At 35.8% G+C, this 22,616-nt stretch overlaps 1 protein-coding gene across 2 annotated transcripts in view; it reads left to right on the forward strand.

The window, feature by feature from the left end:
- The window catches only part of CORIN (corin, serine peptidase), a 132,883-nt gene that overhangs the window by 48,221 nt on the left and 62,046 nt on the right, over window positions 1-22,616 (forward strand). For both annotated transcript variants that reach the window (XM_035325028.1, XM_035325029.1), the window contains exons 5-6: window positions 9,686-9,867; window positions 21,761-21,874. In XM_035325028.1, coding sequence (XP_035180919.1) covers window positions 9,686-9,867; window positions 21,761-21,874 — 296 coding nt within the window. The remainder of the gene's footprint in view (window positions 1-9,685; window positions 9,868-21,760; window positions 21,875-22,616) is intronic.

Consider the following 22,616-nt stretch of genomic DNA (forward strand, 5'->3'; position numbering starts at 1 on the left):
CCCACAACCAGAACATATTCTTCATGAGATACAAATGAGACATTGAGTTGAGAACCAGCTGGTTTACATATGACTTCAAAGAAAGGAATATTCACACATGTCTGAAAGATTGACATTGACCGTATTCCCAAGAAACACATGAAGAAACTTTAAAATAAAGAAATAAGATGTCACAACTGTTATAATGTAGTTGAAATCAGTGTTGCATATTTATAACAGCTTTCTTCTCAATGCAGCTTGTATTACTCATAATTCTGTCCTTCATGAGTTATTTCATTAGTATTGTGTAATTGTTTCATATAAGGCAGACAAAAAAATGTGCTAATGAGAAGACTACAATTGGCATCGTCCCTCAGAATGCAGACCTTGAAGTCAACATGTGGTACTCATCTTAGGACCCATTGTTACTTTGTCCAAGGCCGAGAGAGCGTAGAGGTGAGAAACATGAAGTTTGTCCTTGCAAAGGGTGCAAGGGAAAGTACAGGTAATGCTGTGGGATTGGTCAAAATGCCTATATTTAAAGTTCATTGACATGTTTTCATAGAAGACCATTACCCCAGATGCGTATAATTAAAAAAAAAAAAAAAAGTACACCAGTTACAATTTTTTATGCCTAATATCTGTCCTGGGCACAAACAGAAAGAAAAAGTGGTTTGCTTATTAAAGCATTTATATAATCCCCAGGAGTTTCTAGTATCTTCAAGTATTTTAGTAGCGGAACTTGAAATTTGGCAGGGAGGTTGCTCTCATAAGTGGGAGGCTCTGTGTCATGGCTCTTGCAGGCTAAGAAGACAAGGAATGGAAAATTTAAAATGGAAAAATGGAAAATTTATTTACAATGGGGTAACCTCTGCAATTTATTGTTTTTATAAAATTTATGGACCTATGCATAGAAATTAACCCCCAAATTTGGGCTTACAAGTCTGAAAAATCGTAGCTCGTGTTCTGTATTGAAAAGAGAGTGATAGCAAACTCTGAAAGCTTTTCCATCAGGGACATGGCTCAGCTAGTGTTGGAGGGCCCATGAAAGACTTCGTGGCACTGACCCTCCTAGTAGCTGGGGGTGGCACTGGAGCCAGGTTGCAGGCTTACGCACAAAAGGGTCTGAAACAGTCTCTCATCTCAAAGTCTTTTACAGTAATGTGCCAGTAGATGGCAGATGCAGTGTAGGGGAAGGGCAGATCAGGGACAAAATATAGGGAAAGCTGGTCAGAAATTAGAGGCTGGAGAGAATGTTTTCACCCATTCAGAGAACTGTCGTTTTCCTGCCCATACACAGTGGCTGTACACAACTACTGATATGTATAGTTTGCAGAGGACAACTTGATGTACAGAAAGTGATTACTTAAGAAATTAATTTAAAAATTAAAAGCTAGAAAAATAATCTAGAGATACAGACAGTGGCATCCTGCATTGACCAAAATGATGGTCGTGGTTCAGTGGGTGTGTAGCTAGGTTCTCCACAGCAGGCACCATCAAATCTGTCTCCAGTGTTTCACTCTCTCCATGGATCTAATGTACTGACCATGAAAACTTTCCCAAATCACAAAATAATCTTTTGTCAAAGTGTGTTGGGAGGAGTTAAGGATGGAACAGAGTTAAAAGTTTATCAAGCAGAGAAATATTTTTCAGAACAGTCTGGGCATGGGAATGTCCCTTTGAAAACATATTTCACAACACTGCCCAGGGGAGTTAAGGGAAGGAGGCAAAAGAGGAAATCAGGAGGACTGGTTATTTTATGAATGCATATTTTACTGATTGATTGCCTCCAGTGTGGCTGGCCTAACGATTTTCTGTGTGTATTGTCTATTATAAGCTGCGGTGTCTGATCTCTAAGCTGGTTTGTTAACTATGGATCACTGGTCTTCCTTACATTCTCCTATGCATAAAATATGTTATTACAGATAAATAAATAATGATCATTCAAGTAATTGAAGTTATTGTTTACAACAAATCATAAAGTGAACATGGCCTTTTGTTAATATTTATTTGACAATTTATTATAGAAAAACAGACTTTGTTTTTACAAAATTATATTTATTTCTTTTAATAAATTGGAGTAACTGTAACACATGAGCTTTCAGTAAAACTTTGCATTTTCACAAACATTGTGGGAGAATTAAGGCTGGTAGTTTCCTATGAGACTTTTGCACGTGGACTCAAAATCACAAAAATGTAGTTGAGGGAACGTTTTATCTCTACCATAACCCCTTTAGGAGGTATGAGTACACCATTTGTGCAGAAGTTAATAAACAAAAAGGTTTTGGATAGAACAGTGTTTAAAGGATTCTCTGAGAATTCATATGCTTTTCAGCTCATGCTTAATCTCTTTTAATGCTCAGCTTATTAACAAATATCTTTTAAACTATCTGCTGTTTAAAAAAAAAAAAAATAAGTATGAGAGTTCAGCTAGAGAGACATACTAAGTTTTTTTTTTTGTATTTTTGCCTGTGAGACGTAATTGTTCCTCTGCTGGAGCCTGCAGTGGTAAAGCACCATGCTACCTGCAGGCTGAGCAAGTTAGTCATGGGATCATGCAGGTGGGATGACCCCTCTGGAGCTCTTCTGCAACCTCTATTTAGATCAGGGCCAACTTTAAAGATAGATCAGATAGCCCAGGGCCATTTCCAGAGGTTCCACAACCTCTCTGGTGAACATGATCTGGACCCCATGTTAGATTTCAAGTTGCTGTAATTTGGCAGCGCTGCTGAAAGAATTAGTTTTATCCTATTTAGTACTTGTTTTTCTCCAACTCAGCATTGCCCCCCCCCTCCCCGTTTTTTTTTTTTTTTTTTGAGGTATGAACTTCTAAGTGTGGGGAAAATACCCATAGAGTTAAAAATGTCACGTATCTATCCTTTCATCAAACTGCACCTTCAGCAAGAGTTTATTCCATAAATATCCTGAAGAGCAGAACTGAGCCCTAATACATTACTTCCTTCCATGCCTGCTGCTGGCACCAGATAAATTATGGTAAGAGAGCCATAGACCTGCCCATTTATTTTTAAAATAATTGGTCTCTGAGTAGCAGTAAATAAAGACTAATCAAGAGTGAGATTTTTAATCATCTTTTCATCCTTCAGTAGATTAAGCAACATGTCCATACTAAACTTGATCATTATCCAGAAATATTTAATTTATAGAGCACACAAGACTGAATATTATGACTGGGCCAAATATTGCAGTAATTGCAGTAATTCTATATTTTCTGGTTTGTTGAAGCTTCTATAAATTCTCCTCAGCTTTTTAAAATCACTATGCAGTTGTCTTTTAGAAGCTATTAATTTCTAAATTATTGCTATTCTGTGTATATATCCAAACATTTACACTGCAAATGTTCAGATGGAGGATTACCTAAGCTAAGCAAGTAAAGTGAACTTGTATATATATATTTTTTTCATATAAATGAAAATTATTTAATGTGCAGATGAATCTACTGCACAGATTACTCATCTCTAACATATTTAGAAACTTTTAAACCGCTGTTTTTATGGGTGAATATACCTGTACAGAATTATATTTTAATATTTTTTAATCTATTTGTAAAATTTCAGTTGTAATGAATAATCAGTATGTTGAAACACCTTTGGAAACAATGAGCCGTATATTGAACTTTGCTATAGTTACATTTGTATAAATTAACATACTCGTACTACTATTACCTGATGGCTATATATCAGGCTATAGCTACAGGGGGGTGCTTAGGAAGTTAATGATTTAGGTGTGGGTTAGGGAATACAAAGATCAAACTGAATAGTTCACATTTGTATAAAACTTCATCTGAAAGTCCTCAAGAACTGTTTATTTTTATTTATTTATTTATTTTTAAATCGCAGTCACACTTGTACAAATCATAACAACAGCATAAATTTGTTTAGCCATGGTTAGCTCAAGTAGATCTGTCACAGACTTGTTAAATTCAATTAAAGACCCTGCTATCATTTCCTTGAAAAAACAAGTCTGCAAAACATACTGCTTTCAATTACAATGTAAGGTCATCATGTATGATCCATTGCGCCAGTGGGAGTAATTTAAAGCTAATGAGATGGAATCATTGCTTATGTTACTTTTCAATGTAATACAATTTTATAGTGTATTGTGTGTTTTCTTAGAAAGTAAGTGAGAAGTCAACTCGAAGCACCAGTCTGAATAAATTAAATGGCTAACATCAGGAGACAGGTAAATCAATACCCCATTTTAGCACCTTACGGATTTTTAGAGATATTTTTGGAGCTTAAGCACTTCTCCATAGGAAGTAGTGAGTTTGTTTCTGGTGTTTTCTGTGTTAAGGATCCTCAGGTAAACCAGATAATACCTTTGCTCAAAGGTAACTATGTTAATAAAACTTTTTGAAGAAGTTAATTAATTAAAAATGAAAAGCTTACGAAGTTCAAAGCCCTACATGACTGTTTCCCATCACTTGCTTTGTCAAATGCCCTTCATTTAGGGAGTTTCTCTAGCCCCAGTCAAGAGGCAGTGATGGCTACTGTGGTGCTATTGCTGTGCCCTTTCTTTCTCTCCTTATCAAAATAGATTCTGTGAAAAAAAGAGCATTTTGGAACATCTGAAGAAACATTTATTCATCTTATTTAGTTGTCTGAAGAAACATTTCACATCAGATAGTAAACCTTTAATTTGACAGTACAAGGTGCAGAACTAATAAGCAGCAGCTCTTCCTGTCATCAAGAGGAACCGTTTATCCTTGGGTTTGTACACTGCCAACTATGTGCTTTCTCATGCTGAATTCTGTGCTTTTCAACACATCATAATCTGGTGGTGAAAAGTACTATTTTAGAATATATGTGCATCTTTCCAGGCAACAAGTAAGCTGCCAACAAGGGAGCTGCAAAGAGACAGTTGTAGAGATAAAGGCCGTTGTCTTGTGTCTGATAATTTCAATTATAAAAAGCACATAAAGAACATCTAGTATTGTGTAAACATATCTGAAGTTATTTGGAGAATATATATTTCTAAAGGTATCTATTTTAAAACCGTGGTTCCAGCTAGTGTATGTAATAACCTCAGTAACAACAATGGCAGAACATTCCTTGTGTTAGATACTAAGCAGAGGAAAGCATCCATGCTGATGTCAGAAAACTTATGCAAGTGAGTATTTTGCTTTTCACTGATTTCTCCACATTACCATTACCGGGTAGTCAGGCACCTCTGGCAGATTTTATTCCCTGCCTATATGGTTTGTTGCCATGATATCACACAGTTGCTAATGGTACCATGTTTTTCACTGTTACTGTAAAATAAAACACTAGTAAAGTAAGGGAGCTGTTGGGTACTGCAGACTTTTCAATTCAAGCCACTTTTTCATGCCTGAATGTGGTGTTCTAGCAATGTTTTTGGGATGAGGAGGTAGAACCATGAGTCACATACAAACTTGGAGAAAGATCGTTTTCATTATGGATGGGTGTGAATGAAGCAAAACTATACTTGCAGCAGCCCAAAAGGTTTGCAGTAATTTAGATATAAACTGCAACAAGTTGTGTTGAAAATTTCATCAGTGTAGGTGTACAAGAGAAAACAGGACTCTTTATCAGGGAGTGTAATAATGGGACAAGGTGTAATGACTTTAAACTGAAAGAGGGTAGATTTGAATTAGATATAAGAAATTTTTTCCTAGGGGTGTGGTGAAGCACTGGAACGGGTTGTCCAGATAAGCTGTGGATGCCCCATCCTTGCAATTTTTCAATGTCAGGCTGAATGGGGCCCTGGAAAACCTGATCTAATGGGTTAGAATTAGATGATCTTTATGGTCCCTTCCATCTCAAACCATTCTATGATTGTATGATACATTAGATGAGGCGTATGGAATCTAAATGTGGCCTGGATGCGAAGACACAGAATGAAATGCAGTTTGAAAATGATCCCCAAGATGCAAGTCTGTGACAGATTGATTTATTTCTGGAAACAGCCTTTTGTTCCTTCTCAAACTCTGAGGCAACTGTTTATCCTTACAATAAAGAATATTGTGAGGACTCAGTTTCATGCATTTATATTTTTGCAATAAACTATTTCAAATATGGCAGCTTTCATTAATGACTAAACTTACTATAATCTACTTAAAGAAAGACAAAATGATAATTTGAAGTGTCTGTATGCATGCATGTGTATATGTGTTTGTGCATTTATTTCTGAAATGTCCAAAAAAAAAAAAAATACTGAATTGTTATTGGCTAGGTAATTTTAATTCCTAAATATCTCCTTTTTTCAACTTATGCCACCTGCCTCTCACTCCCCTATCATCCACCACTGTGAACTTAATTCCACAGCCTCCCCACAGGTGTTCAGGGCTTGAGGTTGCTCAACGTACTGGGGCCCTGTTGGCCCTCTTTGCTGCAAGGCTGCACTGCAGGCTTTATGCCCAGCTTGCTTTCTACCAAGGCCCCAGCAGAGCTTCTCCCCAAACAGTCAGTATCTAACCCGTACCAATATAGTGAATTCTTTCTTCCCCAGTGCAGGAATTTACACTCATCCTGTTTGAATTTCATGATGTTCCGGCTGGCCCATTCCTCCAGTCATTCCAGGTACCTCTGAATGGCAGCTCTGCCATCAAGCATATTGATTACTTTCCTCAGTTTGGTGTCATCTGCAAACTTTACAAGAATGCACTTGGTCACCACCTCTAGGCCCTTGATAAATATGTTGAAGAGGACAGTCCCAGTATTACACATCTAGTTATTTTATCATAACAGACAATCAGGTTGGTCAGCCATGGTTTACCCATGATAAATTTATGCTGAGTGCTCCCAGTCATTATCATCTTGCTGAACACACCAGAAGTGTGTTCAAGAAGAACTTGCTCCTTGATTTTTGTAGGGACTAAATTAAGGCCAACCGTCTTGAAGATACCCAGCTTGACATTTTTGACCTTTTTTTTAAAGATGGGTGCAACACTTGCTCTTTTCCAATCCTGCGCAACCTCCTGTGATTTCCATGACCTTTCAAAGACTGGCCTTGCGAGAGCACTGGCCAGTTCTCTCGGCACCCTTGGATGCAGTCTCTTGGGTCCCATGGACTTGTGTGATTAAAGTTCTCTAAAGAATTTCTGAATGTATCAGCTGGTTTTGTAAGGAAGGCATATTTAATTAAATGTATTCTATATCTCTGTAAATGTTGCTACTTCCATCAAGAGCTGACATTTTCCACTCGAAGCAGTGTTGTTTCCTTTCAAAATGTGATGACAAATAATGTTCATGGGCAATGTAATATTTGTTTAGATGAAAATCACTTTAATTACATCACTTTCTGTATGGAATCTCTCCATAATTTGTTGTGATAAGAAAATCAGCTGTGGTAATGGTTGTGGCTGCTCACGATTGTGATAGAAAAATTCAATTGTTTGGGTACAAATAATAATCTAATTATGTTTTGTTTACAGAGCTGTTGATAATATCAGCAGATGACCCTGAAATCATAGACAGTGAAGACAGTAGACTCTTGCAACCATATTTCTAAATTGGATAAGAAAATGAATTAAAAAAAACTGCATCATATTTTAAACATATATTTTAGGAAATCATTATTCTTGTTTTCTGAATGACAAAATATTGATTTCAAGTTAAAAAAAATCACAATTTATATAATAGCCTTTTAATAAAATAAAACCAGCAATGGCTAGTAATGCTTTCAAAAAAATAACATTTTACTTGTACTTCAGAGCCAGAGGTACATTTTTCATTATATTCTCATGAATGTGTGCCCCAACTGTAATTTTGCCTGAGAAAATTTGAACTGTTTTAAATGTGACTGAGATTTTTTTTTTTTTTGCTTATGATTTTTATGCATTTTCTGTTTTTGACTATTAACTCAAAAATTATAAATGTACATTAGCTTCCCAGTCTTTCACTGGTACATTTTTTAGAATATTTTAAGAAATACAAAGAGCACTAAAGTAAATTCTAGGGAGGTATCTACACACTGAAAAAATATAGTGTTAAGGAACTTGGTATTTTCGAGAGAGATTTTATGACATTTATATGCCTTATTTCTGTTACCTCAGCCAGAAGGCTGGCATAGTCTTCTGACAAAGTCCACTCACATGTCTTGTTTTTCCTGTTATATGTCTAGGACTCTTTTCTTCCTAATTCATTGATGGCTATAAAATGATTTGTTTCTCTGGAGGTTATGGGACGCTGTCAAGTTGGAGCCATTATTTATTCAGTGTGAACAGGTTTGTTTATTGGGTGCCACCATCTGCCATGTTAGTGCTTCCACTTTCGAGCCAGTGGGTGTTCGCCTTACATGTTGTTCCCTATGTAATGGTCATATGGCTGAGAAAAGTGTTTTTATGGGCAGGCAGCGTGTCTCATTTTGGCTGTGTTATGTGTCTGTCTGTGGACTTTCAGATGCAATTGTACCTGCTTACTGAGAGGTTTGCCTCTACTGTGCTCCAGCAACAGCTTAGGTTAGTCTGTTTGACAGCAGTAACAACGTGCTCGCACAGATAGAGCTGACTGCTGCTGAGAAATGCATTGAACAGTTCTTTATAGCTAAGACTAACACTGATTGTGCAAGAGCTTTCCTTCTGATCCACCAGAATGGTTTTCAGGTGGTAGCTGGCAGTAAAGCAGAGAACTGTAGGTGTTGATATTCGGATATTCCTTCCTGTGCGCATTATGCTGCAGTAGTCCATTGTAAATTATGTCTGCCCATGTCACCTAACTTGGCTGAGGCCGCTTTGGCCACAGACATTTCTTGTCTGCTCAAATCTTGGCTAGCATTGTATCAGCTGTAATCTTGTAACTTTACTGTTTTTATCCTTGTCTAGATGTACAGTTAACATATTAATAGATTCCTAGCCATTTTTACTGACTTTATTGACTCTACTTACGTAGACCTGGAGATAGCTCATAGCTATTTATTTTAATTACTTTTCCTCTGTATGTGTAGAGGAAGACTAAAGAAAAACTATATATGCAGGTATGTATATCAGAAGAAGGCATAGACAAGTATGTTGCATTTAAACTTGTTATACTTCTAAAATTACTATTTTACATTGCCTTTTTTTTTTTTTTCAAATACAATTCTAAAATCATGTTAATATTTATTGTATTTTGTCTGTTTCTGACACCATGTTTGACAGCTGAAGGGAAAGATGGGAAGAACTATAAAAGCCAAAAGATGGGGTGGCTTGGTCCTTTGCATTAAGGGTTCCTACAGCGTACATCTGGCAGTTGTTGGTTCTCTCCGTGAGCAGATTCAGCACACCTAAGTTGTCAGAAAGCTTACACAATCAAAAACATATACATTTTTTCCCAAGTTAGTGTTTTTTTATCAGCTCATGAAAGTGCTTCACAAAAGTCTGAGTGGGTAGGTCTGCACAATTTGGGGAAAGAAGGAGAGGATGAAGAAGCAATCTCTCTTCTCTTGTGTCAGTGCGCTATTACATTGCTTAAACTGTTGTTGAAATATCAGCTTCAGCTTGTGCAGATTTGGACTTGGAAAGTGTTCTGAGCTTGACAGGGGCTTAAATGTAGCCTGAAAGCCAGAGCTGATGTTACCTTCAGTGAATAGTTTTTATGTACCCTTTTGGTGCTGCTCTGTAGAAAATGAAATTTTTCTAAAGTATTAATTACTTTTTCTTAATTATTTTTCTTAAAAATATATAGATATATTTTGCTATCTACAAGAGTGATGATAATTTTTATCTTTGTTTTCTGTCTCTTTCCTCCAGTCAAAGCCTCTTTCCGTGCAGGACATTTTGCGAGGCAGCAAAAGAAGGGTGTGAACCCGTCCTGGGGATGGTAAATGCTTCTTGGCCAGAATTCCTCAAGTGCTCTCAATTTCACAACCAAACTGAAAATGACACAACTGCAAGGGTATGCTTCTCACCATACCAAGAAAAAGGAAAGCAATGTATGTTTCCGTTCTCAACTTTTATACCACGTTCAAGAGTTTGTATTTAATAATGTATTACTTAATGCTGTAGCATAAGCTCTGAGATTAAATTATTTTTTGTGGTTCTGTTGTTATGTTAGTTCACATTATTCTGATAAAGTCTGATTGCCAGGAGGTTATAATTTTGTCATGCTTTAACTGTTTAGGCTTTTTATTTTTATTTTTTATTTTTTAGGACTTGTATTGATTTGAAGTTGTTTTGTTTTGCATTAAAAATTCTGAGCTGTTTCAGGGAAAGAAAGCAGGAGACAAATAATAGGTCCTTTAAAAATGTTCTGCTGACTTTCTCTTTGCCAAGCTCTAGTAATAATAGGTTTGGTATTTGGAGCAGGAACTCAATACACGGCCAAATTTCAAATGTTTCTCCTTTTTCCTAGTTGTAAAAACGAGTCCAGAGCTGATCAAGATGTAATTTTTTGAAAAGGTTCGGTTCGTATACATCCGCTAGAGGCTTCTTAGACTTTTGGAAATAAAGGTCTCTGGAAGCCTATCTAAATACACAGCATTTCCTTCTCCCCAGAGCTGCTGCTCTGTTCTCTAGATGCAATATAGGTGAGATTAGACCTGACAGCAGCAAGACTGACCCTTTTTTCCTATTGGCCCCATTGATGGAGTCCAAGCTCTTGCTGGCATCTGAGACTTTACAGCTGATATTCATAATCCTGTGAGCCTATGTGGCAAAGCTTGTAGTGTCCACTAGTAGGTTTCAATTTTGTTAATGACTTTTGGGTGACAACAGTCAGGAAGAAATGGTATGATGAGAACTATATTTCACTTCTTTTAAAAATGACGTTATACATATGAGCTTAAAAAAATATTGAGGTTACTTGTTACTTACACAGTATATCTTTGAATGTTAGTTAATGCTATAATTAAGATCTGTATAGCCTGGCATGTATTTCCCTGCACTTTCTGAATATGCATAGTGATATGCATAATAATGATAATAGTGATATGCTTTAATAATTAGATTTTTTTTTTTTTTTTTTTTCCTAGTGAAATTCTCTGCATCTGTTAGGGCATGTTTTGAGGGTTAATGAAAGGAGGCTGTTGTGCAATATGTATCCTTCCCTGTGGGAACATTTGTAATGGCAGCAGTGACAGACTATACAAAGGATAGTATTTTCTTGAAGTTATCTGAGTGCTTTCTGGAAAAACTGAACACTATCCACAAGTGTCCAGCTCTATAGATTCCTATGGGCTTCTAGGCAAGTTACTGTGGTGAATGCCACTGGGAACAGTGTTTAGATTATATGAAATAAATATATGCTAAATAAACTGAAAAAATAAGTCTCATGGGCCTCTACAAATAGGATTTTTTTTTTTTTTTTCCATGCTTCAGCTTCCCATTTGTGAAATGGGAATAATACTATCCTTTTAGCTTAGAGGGGTGTTGTAACTATATGTGTTATGCCTTTGATATATATAATAGAGGTTGAACATCCTACAAGCTAGGAGTATAATAATTTTGTCTTCATGTCATCCTCAATAACAAGTAAGATAAGAGGCTGTAGTGTAAATGTATAAGGATGGTAAGTGGTTGTACACTGAGCAATGAGAGTAGCTAGCAATACTCAATAAATGACTAGCATATCACTAATTGGTTACACTAGTTCTCAGTATGGAATGAGGTATAATTCTGAAAAAGCAGGATGTTAGAAACCTGGGTTTCATGCATATTGGTACACCTACTGAATACAAGGTATGATATAAATATGCCCGTTAAATTTAGACAAATTATAGATGGCTGAACTTTTCAAAAGCCTCAATAAATCTAGGTCATTGAACTTTTAGATCAAACTGGAAGAGGTTGCTGGCTTCTGAAACTTTCAAGTTTCAGACTAAAATGATACATTTAGTATTTCATAATGCTAGAAAAGAAGATGCTAGACTAGTGCCTGACTGATTATTCTTCCATAATTTTTATGTCAGAATTTATATCTCTGTGACAGTAAACTGTATAAATTACAGAAAAGTACACAGTGGATGTTTGCTGTTTCTCACTAGAGGAAAACATTTAGAACCAGCTGTGAAATTCAATGCCCTATCTGGCATACTGGAGACCCAGGCTGCTTATTGGCAGCTCTAACATCCTGTGGTATAAAAAAAAAGGCATTTTTATTTAATTTGTTCATGAACTAATGTGCACGATGCTTGGATATGAATAGCTTTCATATAGAATGATAACCTATAGAGAATATTTTGACATTTTTCAAATAAAAGAATGCTTCTAACGTGATACATGTTTGACTGAAAAAAGTAGTTTCTCCCAGGCAGCGAACTGTTATAGAATACATACCTGATGTGGCCAGAGAAGTACTGAATGTGTTGGAAAATTTGAGCTGAATACTTCTATAGTAAAACCATCTGTGTTTGAAATGAATTGCAGAGAAAAAGGTTCAATATCCTAGACACAGTTACATCAATCATGTTGATGTAACTCTGCCATTTTTGCCATTGTTTCGCACAAATGGCAAAAGAATACCCAGTAGCTGACAATCAGGTACTATGAGAATTAAAGTTATAGGAATCGAGCACTTGAGATTTAAGATAAATAGTTGAACTAGTTTCACATTTCTAATGGGTAGTGGGGCAATGACAGGGAAGGATCATGAGGCATTCATTCTGCATGAGTCCAATAATGTGTTCTTGGGGGCAAAAAAATCTCGGAAGCATTCCTGGGGGCTGCTATGCATATCCCTAATCGCAGAAATATTCCAGCTCTGTTTTTCCTGCTTTTAACTGTTACAATGTTTTTCTGTTATTTTATGTGCTTTGACCAGCCAACACAGCTGGTGCTGCTAAAACTGCGTAGAAAAAAGCAGAGTAGCTTGAATGAGAAATAAAGGAACACAATGAGCAGACCTATATTAACGTGGAGCTCTAGGAAAGCCCCGATATTATGTTTTAATGAATCTAAATGCCAAAATTCTTTCAAAAGCAGCACTGAGGCTTCTGGCTCTTTATAAAGTGAAGTTTTCTAAGAAACAGTACAGAACTGTCAGACAATGTTCACTTTTGCATTACACTGAAGAGGCGTTAAGCAAGTCTGTTCTGTTTATTCTGTTAAAAAATGATGCCCAAGAGGCATGCACTGCTCTTCATAGCTATGAGAATTGGAATAAGCAATACTATCTAAGCTATATAAAAGACATAGTGCATTAAAATTTAAATATAGAATATAAATTCCACTGCATTGTTACATTGCATATTATTTACACTGTTAGTTCTGGAAGGTACAAAAAAGTATATAACAAAAAATTCCAAGAGCTCATTTCCAATTAAAAAATGTTTTAAAATAGCTAAAGGTTGTACCAAATTATGAAAATATTTTTCTCATTGCATTTTTTTCAAGAACAAAGTTACAGTTTTGTCTTATGAGATTTTATCTCTCCACAGATAGATTTTGCAATGTTTCTGAACATGAGCCTGCAGTGTGCCCAGGTGGCCAAGAAGGCCAATGGCATCCTGGCTTGTGTCAGGACTAGTGTAGGCAGCAGGAGCAGGGAGGTGATCGTCCCCCTCTACTCTGCTCTGGTGAGGCTGCACCTTGGGTACTGTATTCAGCTTTGGGGCCCTCACCACAAGGACATCGAGGCCCTGGAGTGTGTCCAGAGAAGGGCTACGAAGCTTGTGAAGGGCCCAGAGCACAAGTCTTGTGAGGAGCGTGGCTGAGGGAACTGGGGTTGCTTAGTTTGGAGAAGAGGAGGCTCAGGGGAAGCCTTATTGCTCTCTACAGGTACCTGAAAGGAAGGTGTGGGGAGCTGGGGGTTGGCATCTTCTCACAGGTAACCAGTGATAGGACAAGTGGAAATGGCCTCATGTTGCACCAGGGGAGGTTCAGGTTGGAAATGAGGAGACATTTCTTCTCAGAAAGAGCAGTCAGGCATTGGGACAGGTTGCCCAGGGAGGTGGTAGAGTCACCGTCCCTGCGGATGTCCAAGGAAAGGTTGGAGGTAGTGCTGAGGGACGTGGTTTATTGGGTGACATTGGTGGTAGGAGGATGGTTGGACCAGATGATCTTGAAGGTCTTTTCCAACCTTAGTGATTCTATGAATGTGTAAAATAATGAAAGTTAAATATATGAAAGCACATTTTCTTCATGCACCTCTTATTGCAAATCCTCCTGAATCACTATTTCATTCTTATTGGAGTGAAAGCTATCGGTCTTAGCCTTGACTCAGATTTAATGGGGACATTGACTTTTTTTAAGTTAGTTCTTTGAAATATATATTTTTGTCTTCATTGGCTGTTTTTGTTTCTTGGTTTACTTTTTGTTCAATGTTAAGAAAGTGACTTTACATACTGTAATGGTTTCTGGGAATTCTAATAATCCCTACATACTAAAAAGGCATATCCCTTCCTCTTAAGAGTTAAACTTTAAATCTGTAAAAAGTAAAGAATAAATAATAATAAACAAGTTGTAAAAAGAAATTATTAAAAAATGAATGCTATGAAATGATAAGTAACACATGCAATTATAAATAAATCATATAACCTTTATATTCTTTAAGAATTTTTTGTGTACTTTTACGCATTGGTTATTGCAGTAGTTTTTCAATTGGATGTGGTCTTTTAGTTAAGTTTTTCTGGTTAGAAATGTTACAATATTTGGTGATTGGGAAAGCCATTGCTGATATCCCAGATAATCTCCCTTCTTGGGAAAAGCATAGAAATTAATTATTGTACATGTTGATAAATGCCCTGCAATAGCAAGAAAGACCTAATGCATGAATAATTGGCATGAGCTCTTTTTCAGCTATTCAGAGATGACACCCCAGGAGTTCTTAGCCTGTTTTAATCTGGATAAGAAGCATTTAATTGGAGCACCACATTAAGAATATTAGTAATAGTAATTTAGTGCTTATGCATGCCATTTTAAGGTGCTGTAAAAACAAACAGTTAATAGATTTATTAATGCCACAACTACAGACTTCAGCAGAATTTGTTTATAACATTGCTTTTACCTAGATTTACTTTTGTGTTTTGCAGTAACTTAGCTGAACAGTTCAAACTTTCTTGTAGAGGCTGTCATCATCCATTACTTTGTCCTTCATAAACTGCTACAGTGAAAGCAATACAGAAAAGACTTAAAAGAATGAATATAATGTACACAAAAAAGTATTTGGTCAATTTTCTTGACCAAATATGTTGAACTAATACAAATCTTGTTTTGCTTTGTTTGTTCCAAGGATCAAACACCATTAAAAATTGTTCTGACACTTTTTACTTAATTTTTCTTTCCCTATTGTGCCCTGTTTATCTTTCAGGACTCTTCACCCTGATATGAATTTAGAGAAATTGTTTTGATACACAGCTTTGGACAGAGACTCAGCTATTAGAGACTCAAGGCAATATCTGGTTAGAACCAGATTTATCTATTTATCTATTTATTTATTTACTTATTTATTGGCAATGAGAGGCTAATTATACAATACAGAATTGATTTGAGAAAAAAAAAATTAAAATCAGGAAGACACTATCTTTCTTCTGTGCCCTTGCATTCATTTAATGCAGTGAAAAGATGACAGAGGTGATATGTGTATCTGTAACACTGACAATGACCAGCTGGAAGACCAGCAATAGAGAGACCTTTTTTTGAGGCAAAGTATTTTTTTCAGAATTGTGATGGTGTTTCATGTGTGGAAACATTTACAATTGAAGGAACTCTTTTTTCCCAAGCATTCATTCTTTACTTCTGTTGACTTAACATTTTATTTTATTATGCCCATCAAGTTAATTTTTTTCTCCCATTGTGCCTCCTGCACCATCTTCCTGCCTTCCTGCTCCTTGCCTACTTTAATTCCAGCATGGAGTCTCTCATGTGGCCTTTTTAGGCCACTTCACTTGATTGGAAGAGAAAAGTCTCTTGTGTTCTTCCACCATGGGGTTTTGCATCATAGGGAATTAAATAAATGAACAGTTTCTTAAGGGGAAGGAGCTGCCAACTTTCCTAATTCAGTGATCGTGATCCTAGTATCAAAACTTTCTATAGCTGACAGCTACAAGATACATACACTGTGCCTCAGGGTACACAGAATACAGAGAGCAGGTGATGAAAATCTGCAGGCAGGAGAATACACGGATTCCTCTGAGTCTGACTGTGTTATTGTAACTGTGAGAATGACTGTATTGAATCAGAACAGAAATCCATCTAGCTTGTAATATTAAAGCTGCTTTAAAATTACATGCCAACTGAGAAACAGAACAGGGCAAGACTCTGGGGCAATACTTGTTCCAAATCCTCCTGACCCACCATAATTTTTTCTTCTGTTGTTTTGTCCCTTTGTTTCATGAATCTACAACCATTTTAGTATCCACAGTATTCTGTTGTAAGGTGTTACAACGTATTTCTGCATTATATGAAAAGTACTCCTAAGTGATTATTTTTAAGGCTATTTTAGTTGATAGCATTCTTCATAGCGTTAGACAGTGAATGATGTCTCTTCTTCACTTTGAAAAAAAATAGCAGCACTTTTCATGGTCATTTTCACAGATATACATTGCTTTTGCTATTACTATGCCTTGAAATGCCTTGAAATGCAACCAGATAATACATTTGTTTCAGTTTGTGCTATCTGCAGTTATCCAGGGATGTGCCTGCATAATCCTCTAGAAGGCATTCCAATAATCTGGCTGAGAAGTAGAGCACATAAATGATCTTGGCACCTTGGAGACATTTTTGATACTATAGTAGCTGGAGCTACTATAAAAAAGCTTTTTTTTTTTTTTTTTTTTTTTTTTTTTTTAAAAAAAGGTTTTTTTTTTTTTTTTTTTTTTTTTTTTTCCCATCAGTGGTGTTTAGTCAGGTCTTTTTGTAAACTTTTCCAGACTGTAAACCTTTCTGGCAAAGGTCTGAAATAAATACCTGCAAATTGTTTCTCTGTCAGCAAGGATTGCTTCCATTTTCTTTGTATCCCTTTCATCTAACATTGTGTCTTCTTCAGGAGAAGTGTTTGTTTTGGTACACAAGACAAGGCTTTTATGATTTCCATTAAAATCTGATATTTGGAGATATGATCAAGTTGTTAACCTTCTGGAAACGTCTTCTTGGACATGCTTAATAGAAAACATAATTTAATTTCATTGGAGCTACAGTTCACAGTGTGTGTGCTCTCCTTGACCTGAGTTCTGCCCTGACTGGACCAAATATATCCAATCATGGTCAGTTTGGAGACAGCAATATGTGAGCTGAATTTTCTTATGTTCACATAAGAAAAAGATGTTCACATTAAAAAGCATGCTAAGATGGTTCTAAAGAAATGGGGTAGATTGTGATGGAAATCAGAATGGATAGAAGCAGAACAGTGTAGGGAGGTATTAGGAAGAAAGAGTCAGAATGGTTTATAAGAACATGAAATAAAACACTAGATGTGAATATGGATTCCAGACTCTTTGTTCTTCTGATGTCTAAGAAAAACAGTCAGATAAATATCCTTGCTGTTTTTTACCTTTGTTCTCCCAAGCCATACTTGCACATCCACATGAAATATAGAAGCCTGTTATTGTTGCTACCTTGCTACAAATGAAGATCTGTACTGATGGCAGAGATCAATAAGCAAATCAAGATGGTTCCTCTAATAGTTCCTTTTGATCTATCTATGTTGTGTTCTTTTTTGAACATGCAGGAAATTGCATAAAAACCCAATTTAGAAGAATGTAAGATTTCCAAGTCAGTTAAAGTTGCCTTTCCAACCTAAAATAACTTGATTGTATGATGAATTACAATATTTTGATTATTTAATCTTCTATTTTTACCTGACATCATTGTCTATGAGATAAACGCTGGTCTACAGAGAATTAGAGTTCATGCTGAGGAAGGCCTCACTGTAGTGCTTACTAATTGTGGAGACTGGAAAGTGCAATGTGTAAGGCGATGTGTATATCTGGTGTTCATTTGCAACTGAAGTTACAACTGAATGTGATACAAGAATCTTTACAGAAAAAAATATCGTACTGAAAATGTCTTCGATCGGAAAATGGAAATTATTATTCATTATTTCTTACAATTTTGACCTTAATTTCTCAGTGCCTCTTTTTTCCCCCTGTAAAATAAAAATGTGTACGCTATCTAATATTATGTTGCTGTTAAGTCTAATGTATTTTTCAGTTTGTAACACCCTTCCAAAATTGGAAGAAAAGAGGTGAGCCTGTAACACTTTAGGTAAAAGTCAGGAAACACGTCCAATCACACAGTGAGTAGTGAGAGGTTTTGCCCCATCTTGCATCTGATTAAGAGACATAAATGTTAAATAGCACAAACAAATAGAAAGAAATTGTTTGTAAGTCTTTTATGTACTTCAGACATGTTTCTGCAAAATTAGAAACTTTCTGTAAAATAACTTGCATATGTAGCTTCCACTACATGGCTCCATTACACAGCTAGAAAATAATATTTTTATAGCAAAAAAGATCATATGCTGCCCAGGTGGAGAGTGCACCTGGGAATGTAAAAGAAAAGATTTTGAAAGTATTCATACACGTTTTTATTGCAAACACATTTTTGTACAAGGGTGTATGCGTTGATAAAAGATTGCCCCATTTCTTGGGGATGATAAAATAATATTTCAGACTTAGAAAAGCATGCAAATATATTGAAAAAAAAATAATCCTCTGCTGCCAAAAGTCAGGAATAAAAGTGCTGTGTGTGTGTGTGTGTGCATGTGTATCTATTGCCATAATGCAATAGAAAGGACAGTTAAACTAGAACTGCAAATAAAATTGGAAATCTGGATAATTAATGGAACTTGCAGTCAGCTCAAGCTGGAACTATTTCATCGGTTTTGAAAACCATACTCTGAATGTCAAGTGCTCAGTGGTACATCACAGCATGCACTGTGCAACTCGTGGTTCAGCAAAGTGTGAAGAATATCACATTGCTATACAGAAAGGCTGATCATGAGCAGAAATGATTTTATTTTTTTGTATGCACATTAAAGGTTTCTTCTTTAATCTCAAGGGTAGATTTAACAGGTGTAATAGTCTTTTCATGAGTACCTGTTTTCTAAAATGGGTCATTCATTGATGACAATTTTCAATTGATTTGTTCTAGCTCAACAATTTTATTATTTCCATTGAGATTTATCTTTCAGGTTTTTCTTGTGGCTTTCTTGCATTGAATGGTGTTCCTCTGAGAGCTTTGTTTTCCAAAGTAGAAATACATTTCAGTCCCTATGGGAAATCCTGAATATCAATTCATTTGTGTGAAAATAAGTTCATAAGACTCCTGCAGCATAAGCTTCATAGTACCAAAGCTAATGAGTTTTCTCCAATCTTACAGCTTTTCACATCTGAAAAAAAAGAAAATGGCGTAACACCTGCTATCCTCCAATCTAAAGAACTATAAAATCTTTAAATACAAGCCATATGCTTGAGAATTTAAGATTTATTTATTTATTTATTTATTTATTTATTTTTTGGTACAGAACCACAGAATGGTTGAGGAGGTTGAGGTTGGAAGGGGCCTCTGGAGGCCATCTGGTCCAACCCCATATGCTCAAGCAGGGCCTTCCACAGCAGGTTGCCCAGGTCCACATCCAGGTGGCTTTTGAATATCTCCAAGGAGGGGGACTCCACTGCCTCTCTGGGCAAGCTGTTCCATTACTCAGGCAAATACACTTACTAAAATCAAAAGGAACATCACAAGAGAATGAATTCTTGAAATTCTATGAAATGGTATGGCTTAAAAACTAAGTAATGCAGATAAAAATTGATGTCATCATGGACAGTCAATATTTACTACTTTGTGTTTCTCATCTCTTTCTACCTTTCATCTTTTATATCCTTAAATTGTATCTGCATACTTTGTGAAACATTCCCAGATTTCATCAGCATCATTTTGCTTTTCATTTTGTTTCATTTTTATATTTGCATCTTCCGAAGATATATAAAATTAGATTAAAGGTATGCTCTAAGTTACTTCATAACAGCCTGTTTTGTTGGGAGAGATTAAAAAGAACTTTCTCTCATTTTGTAAATGAAATGTTGGCTCCAGGAAGAGGAGTTAAAATGAGATGTTAGCAGGGTGTGAGCTTGGGGACTGACCTTTCACTTGAGCTTAGTTTTTGTTTGCCTACAAATGTGCTTAATGAACGCGTTATTGTGGTTAGTACTTTGCTTTTCAGGATAAAGGTTCTGCACAACACCTACATTAGGAATTCCACTGAGTGCAGCACTAAGTAAAGTGTTGACACAAACATCATGATTGTCATTGATTAATTAATGCCTTCTCTAATATATGCACCGTGTTACCTTTGTGCTTTTTCTGTCATCATTAACTGCATTGCTAAGCTGAGGTCATAAAAGCTTATGCTACTAAAAATTGTGTACTTGGAAATTCAATTATTTTTACTTAATTTAATAATTTTAATGTGTATTCTGCATGAATATGCTTGTAGGAGGAAGACAAAATTATATTAAAACCCTCTTTTTTTTCTTTTTTTTTTTTTTTGCTTTTGAGATGTAGATTAAAAAATATATTTTCTAGACTCTGTTAAGCTTCAGATTCAGAGAGTATAATGAGAAGAAATAAGAACTGTAATCCAGGGAAAAATGCAAATTTATATCTTTTAAAATAGAAAATATGGAGCTATGTTTAGATTAGGTGCAAAATGATGTTAACAGAGGAAGAGATTCTCTAATTGCTACTGCTGAAACTGCTGGCTTGTCATACTTGTGATTTGCTTTGGGGTAAAGTTTGAAAGCTACAATCACAGATTTTTGTTGTACTTAATATGAATTACAGGGAACTTCTGAGTGGAATTTTGAAATTTCCTGTGATTTTCCTGTTTGAACTTGAAGTTTTTACACATGGATACATAAGCTATTTCTCATTTCAGATATGTATGCTTAAACTAAAGTTGTCTTTTTTTTTTTCTGATGATTGTTTACTGAACTTAAAGCTTTCTATTTTGCTTAGCTTTGTTGAGTAGCCTTATTGCTGTTGCTTTTGAAAACAGATTCCATACTTAATAATATATATATACTTATATATTTATTATATTATTTATTATATATTATATATTTACTTATATATATATATATTTACTTGACATCTTTATTTTGCACCATCGTATAATTTTCACTTAATATCTTCCCCTATATGTGTGCTTAATAGGAATTTTCTCAAAGTTTTTTTAAAGGAATTCTAGTCTCTGTTACAAGGACCAAGGTATAGACAAATTATTGGTAATCTGTGTCTATATATTCTAAGTACCTTGAAGGACTTGATTCTAAAGGTGTTATGAGCTTCCTCTCTCTGAAAAATGTGGCTCTGCAAAGGCATCTCCTGTTGGATATGCTAAGCTCTGGGGTGGTTCTTTTTCATCTCTCTAAGTATCTCAGTTCACCATATATTGAATAACACTGATGATGGTCTTCTAGCATTCTGGAAGTTATTAGGATATTTGAAGAATCCTTCTCTATAGAAAGCATCTGTGCTATGACATCGTTAAGTCTTTACATAGTAACTTTGTGCCTGAATGTCTAGGCAGGGAAGATCAATTTGTTGTAACTGTAGTTGGATATTTCAACCAATGCATCTATTTAATGGAAAGAGATTGTTTAATCCTATCCTATGATTAACTCTTTTAGAGTTAATCTGAAGAGGTGCTTTTTAGAGACAAGGATAGACTGATTAGCTCAGTCTAGATACCTTTTTTTTTTTTTTTTTTTTTTAATAACAAAACTTAGATGAAAATGCCAGCTTGAACTTGCTTGAATTTGATTAATTTGAGGTTTGTTGCTTAAATGTATCAATGAAGACTCAGTCTTCTAAATATCTTTCATTTCTGCTTATTTCTTTAACATATATCTAAAGTTTAACATATATTCTTTCTTTCCTCTTTTCCAGCACTATGTGGAGGAGAGGAGAGTTTTTTGTGTGCCAGTGGGATCTGCATCCCAGGGAAACTGCAGTGTAATGGCTACAATGACTGTGATGACTGGAGTGATGAGGTCCATTGCAGTAAGTTTCTTACATTCTGCAGTACTCTGTTAAAGCACTGAATCCATTCAGGGAAGCCTAACAGATAAAGTAGGCTATCAGAACAGAATAAAAGCTTTGCACAGTATTTGCATATATTGACATTTGGACTTTCTCAGTTGCCATTGTTTACCTTTGCTCACTCTTGCTGCAGATTGAATTTCAATCTATCAAAGTTTGTGCTTGGAAGCAGATTTCATTAGCAGTTTAGAACCGCTAAGATTTCTGAAAGGAGCCACATGGAAATATTTTAGGGCAAGTTTTTAAAAATGTGTCAGTGACATGCCAAAAAGAACACTTCTGTTAATGAACTGAAAACTGTTAGGCGTATCTTTTTCCTAGTCCTTGGCATTAATTTTGTAGTTTGTAATGTTAAGCTAAAAAATTCAAAATTGCCTGTCAGTCCCAGATTTCATTAGAAATGGGAAAATAACAAGTTAGTGATGTAAGAATAAAAACATTACATGCCTTGAAAAAAACAAGCATCAATGACATGAGTTAAGACTACTTTTAAAAGAAAGACCGTCTTTAAAATGACACAGGGCTTATAGGTAGATAATGCCTTTTATTTGATCAGCTGGTAAGAGCTGGGGAGTAGGGGTGGAGAAAAACTTTGTTCAGAGAAGCAGCATTTACCCAGCAGAAATAGTAACACTGAAGGAGGACTTACTTGCCTGAAAGTTTCTCTAATAGAAGATTGTCTTTCCTGTAGTCCATGCCCCTC

Source organism: Oxyura jamaicensis, chromosome 4 (assembly GCF_011077185.1).
Source record: "Oxyura jamaicensis isolate SHBP4307 breed ruddy duck chromosome 4, BPBGC_Ojam_1.0, whole genome shotgun sequence".
Classification (NCBI taxonomy): Eukaryota; Metazoa; Chordata; class Aves; order Anseriformes; family Anatidae; genus Oxyura; species Oxyura jamaicensis.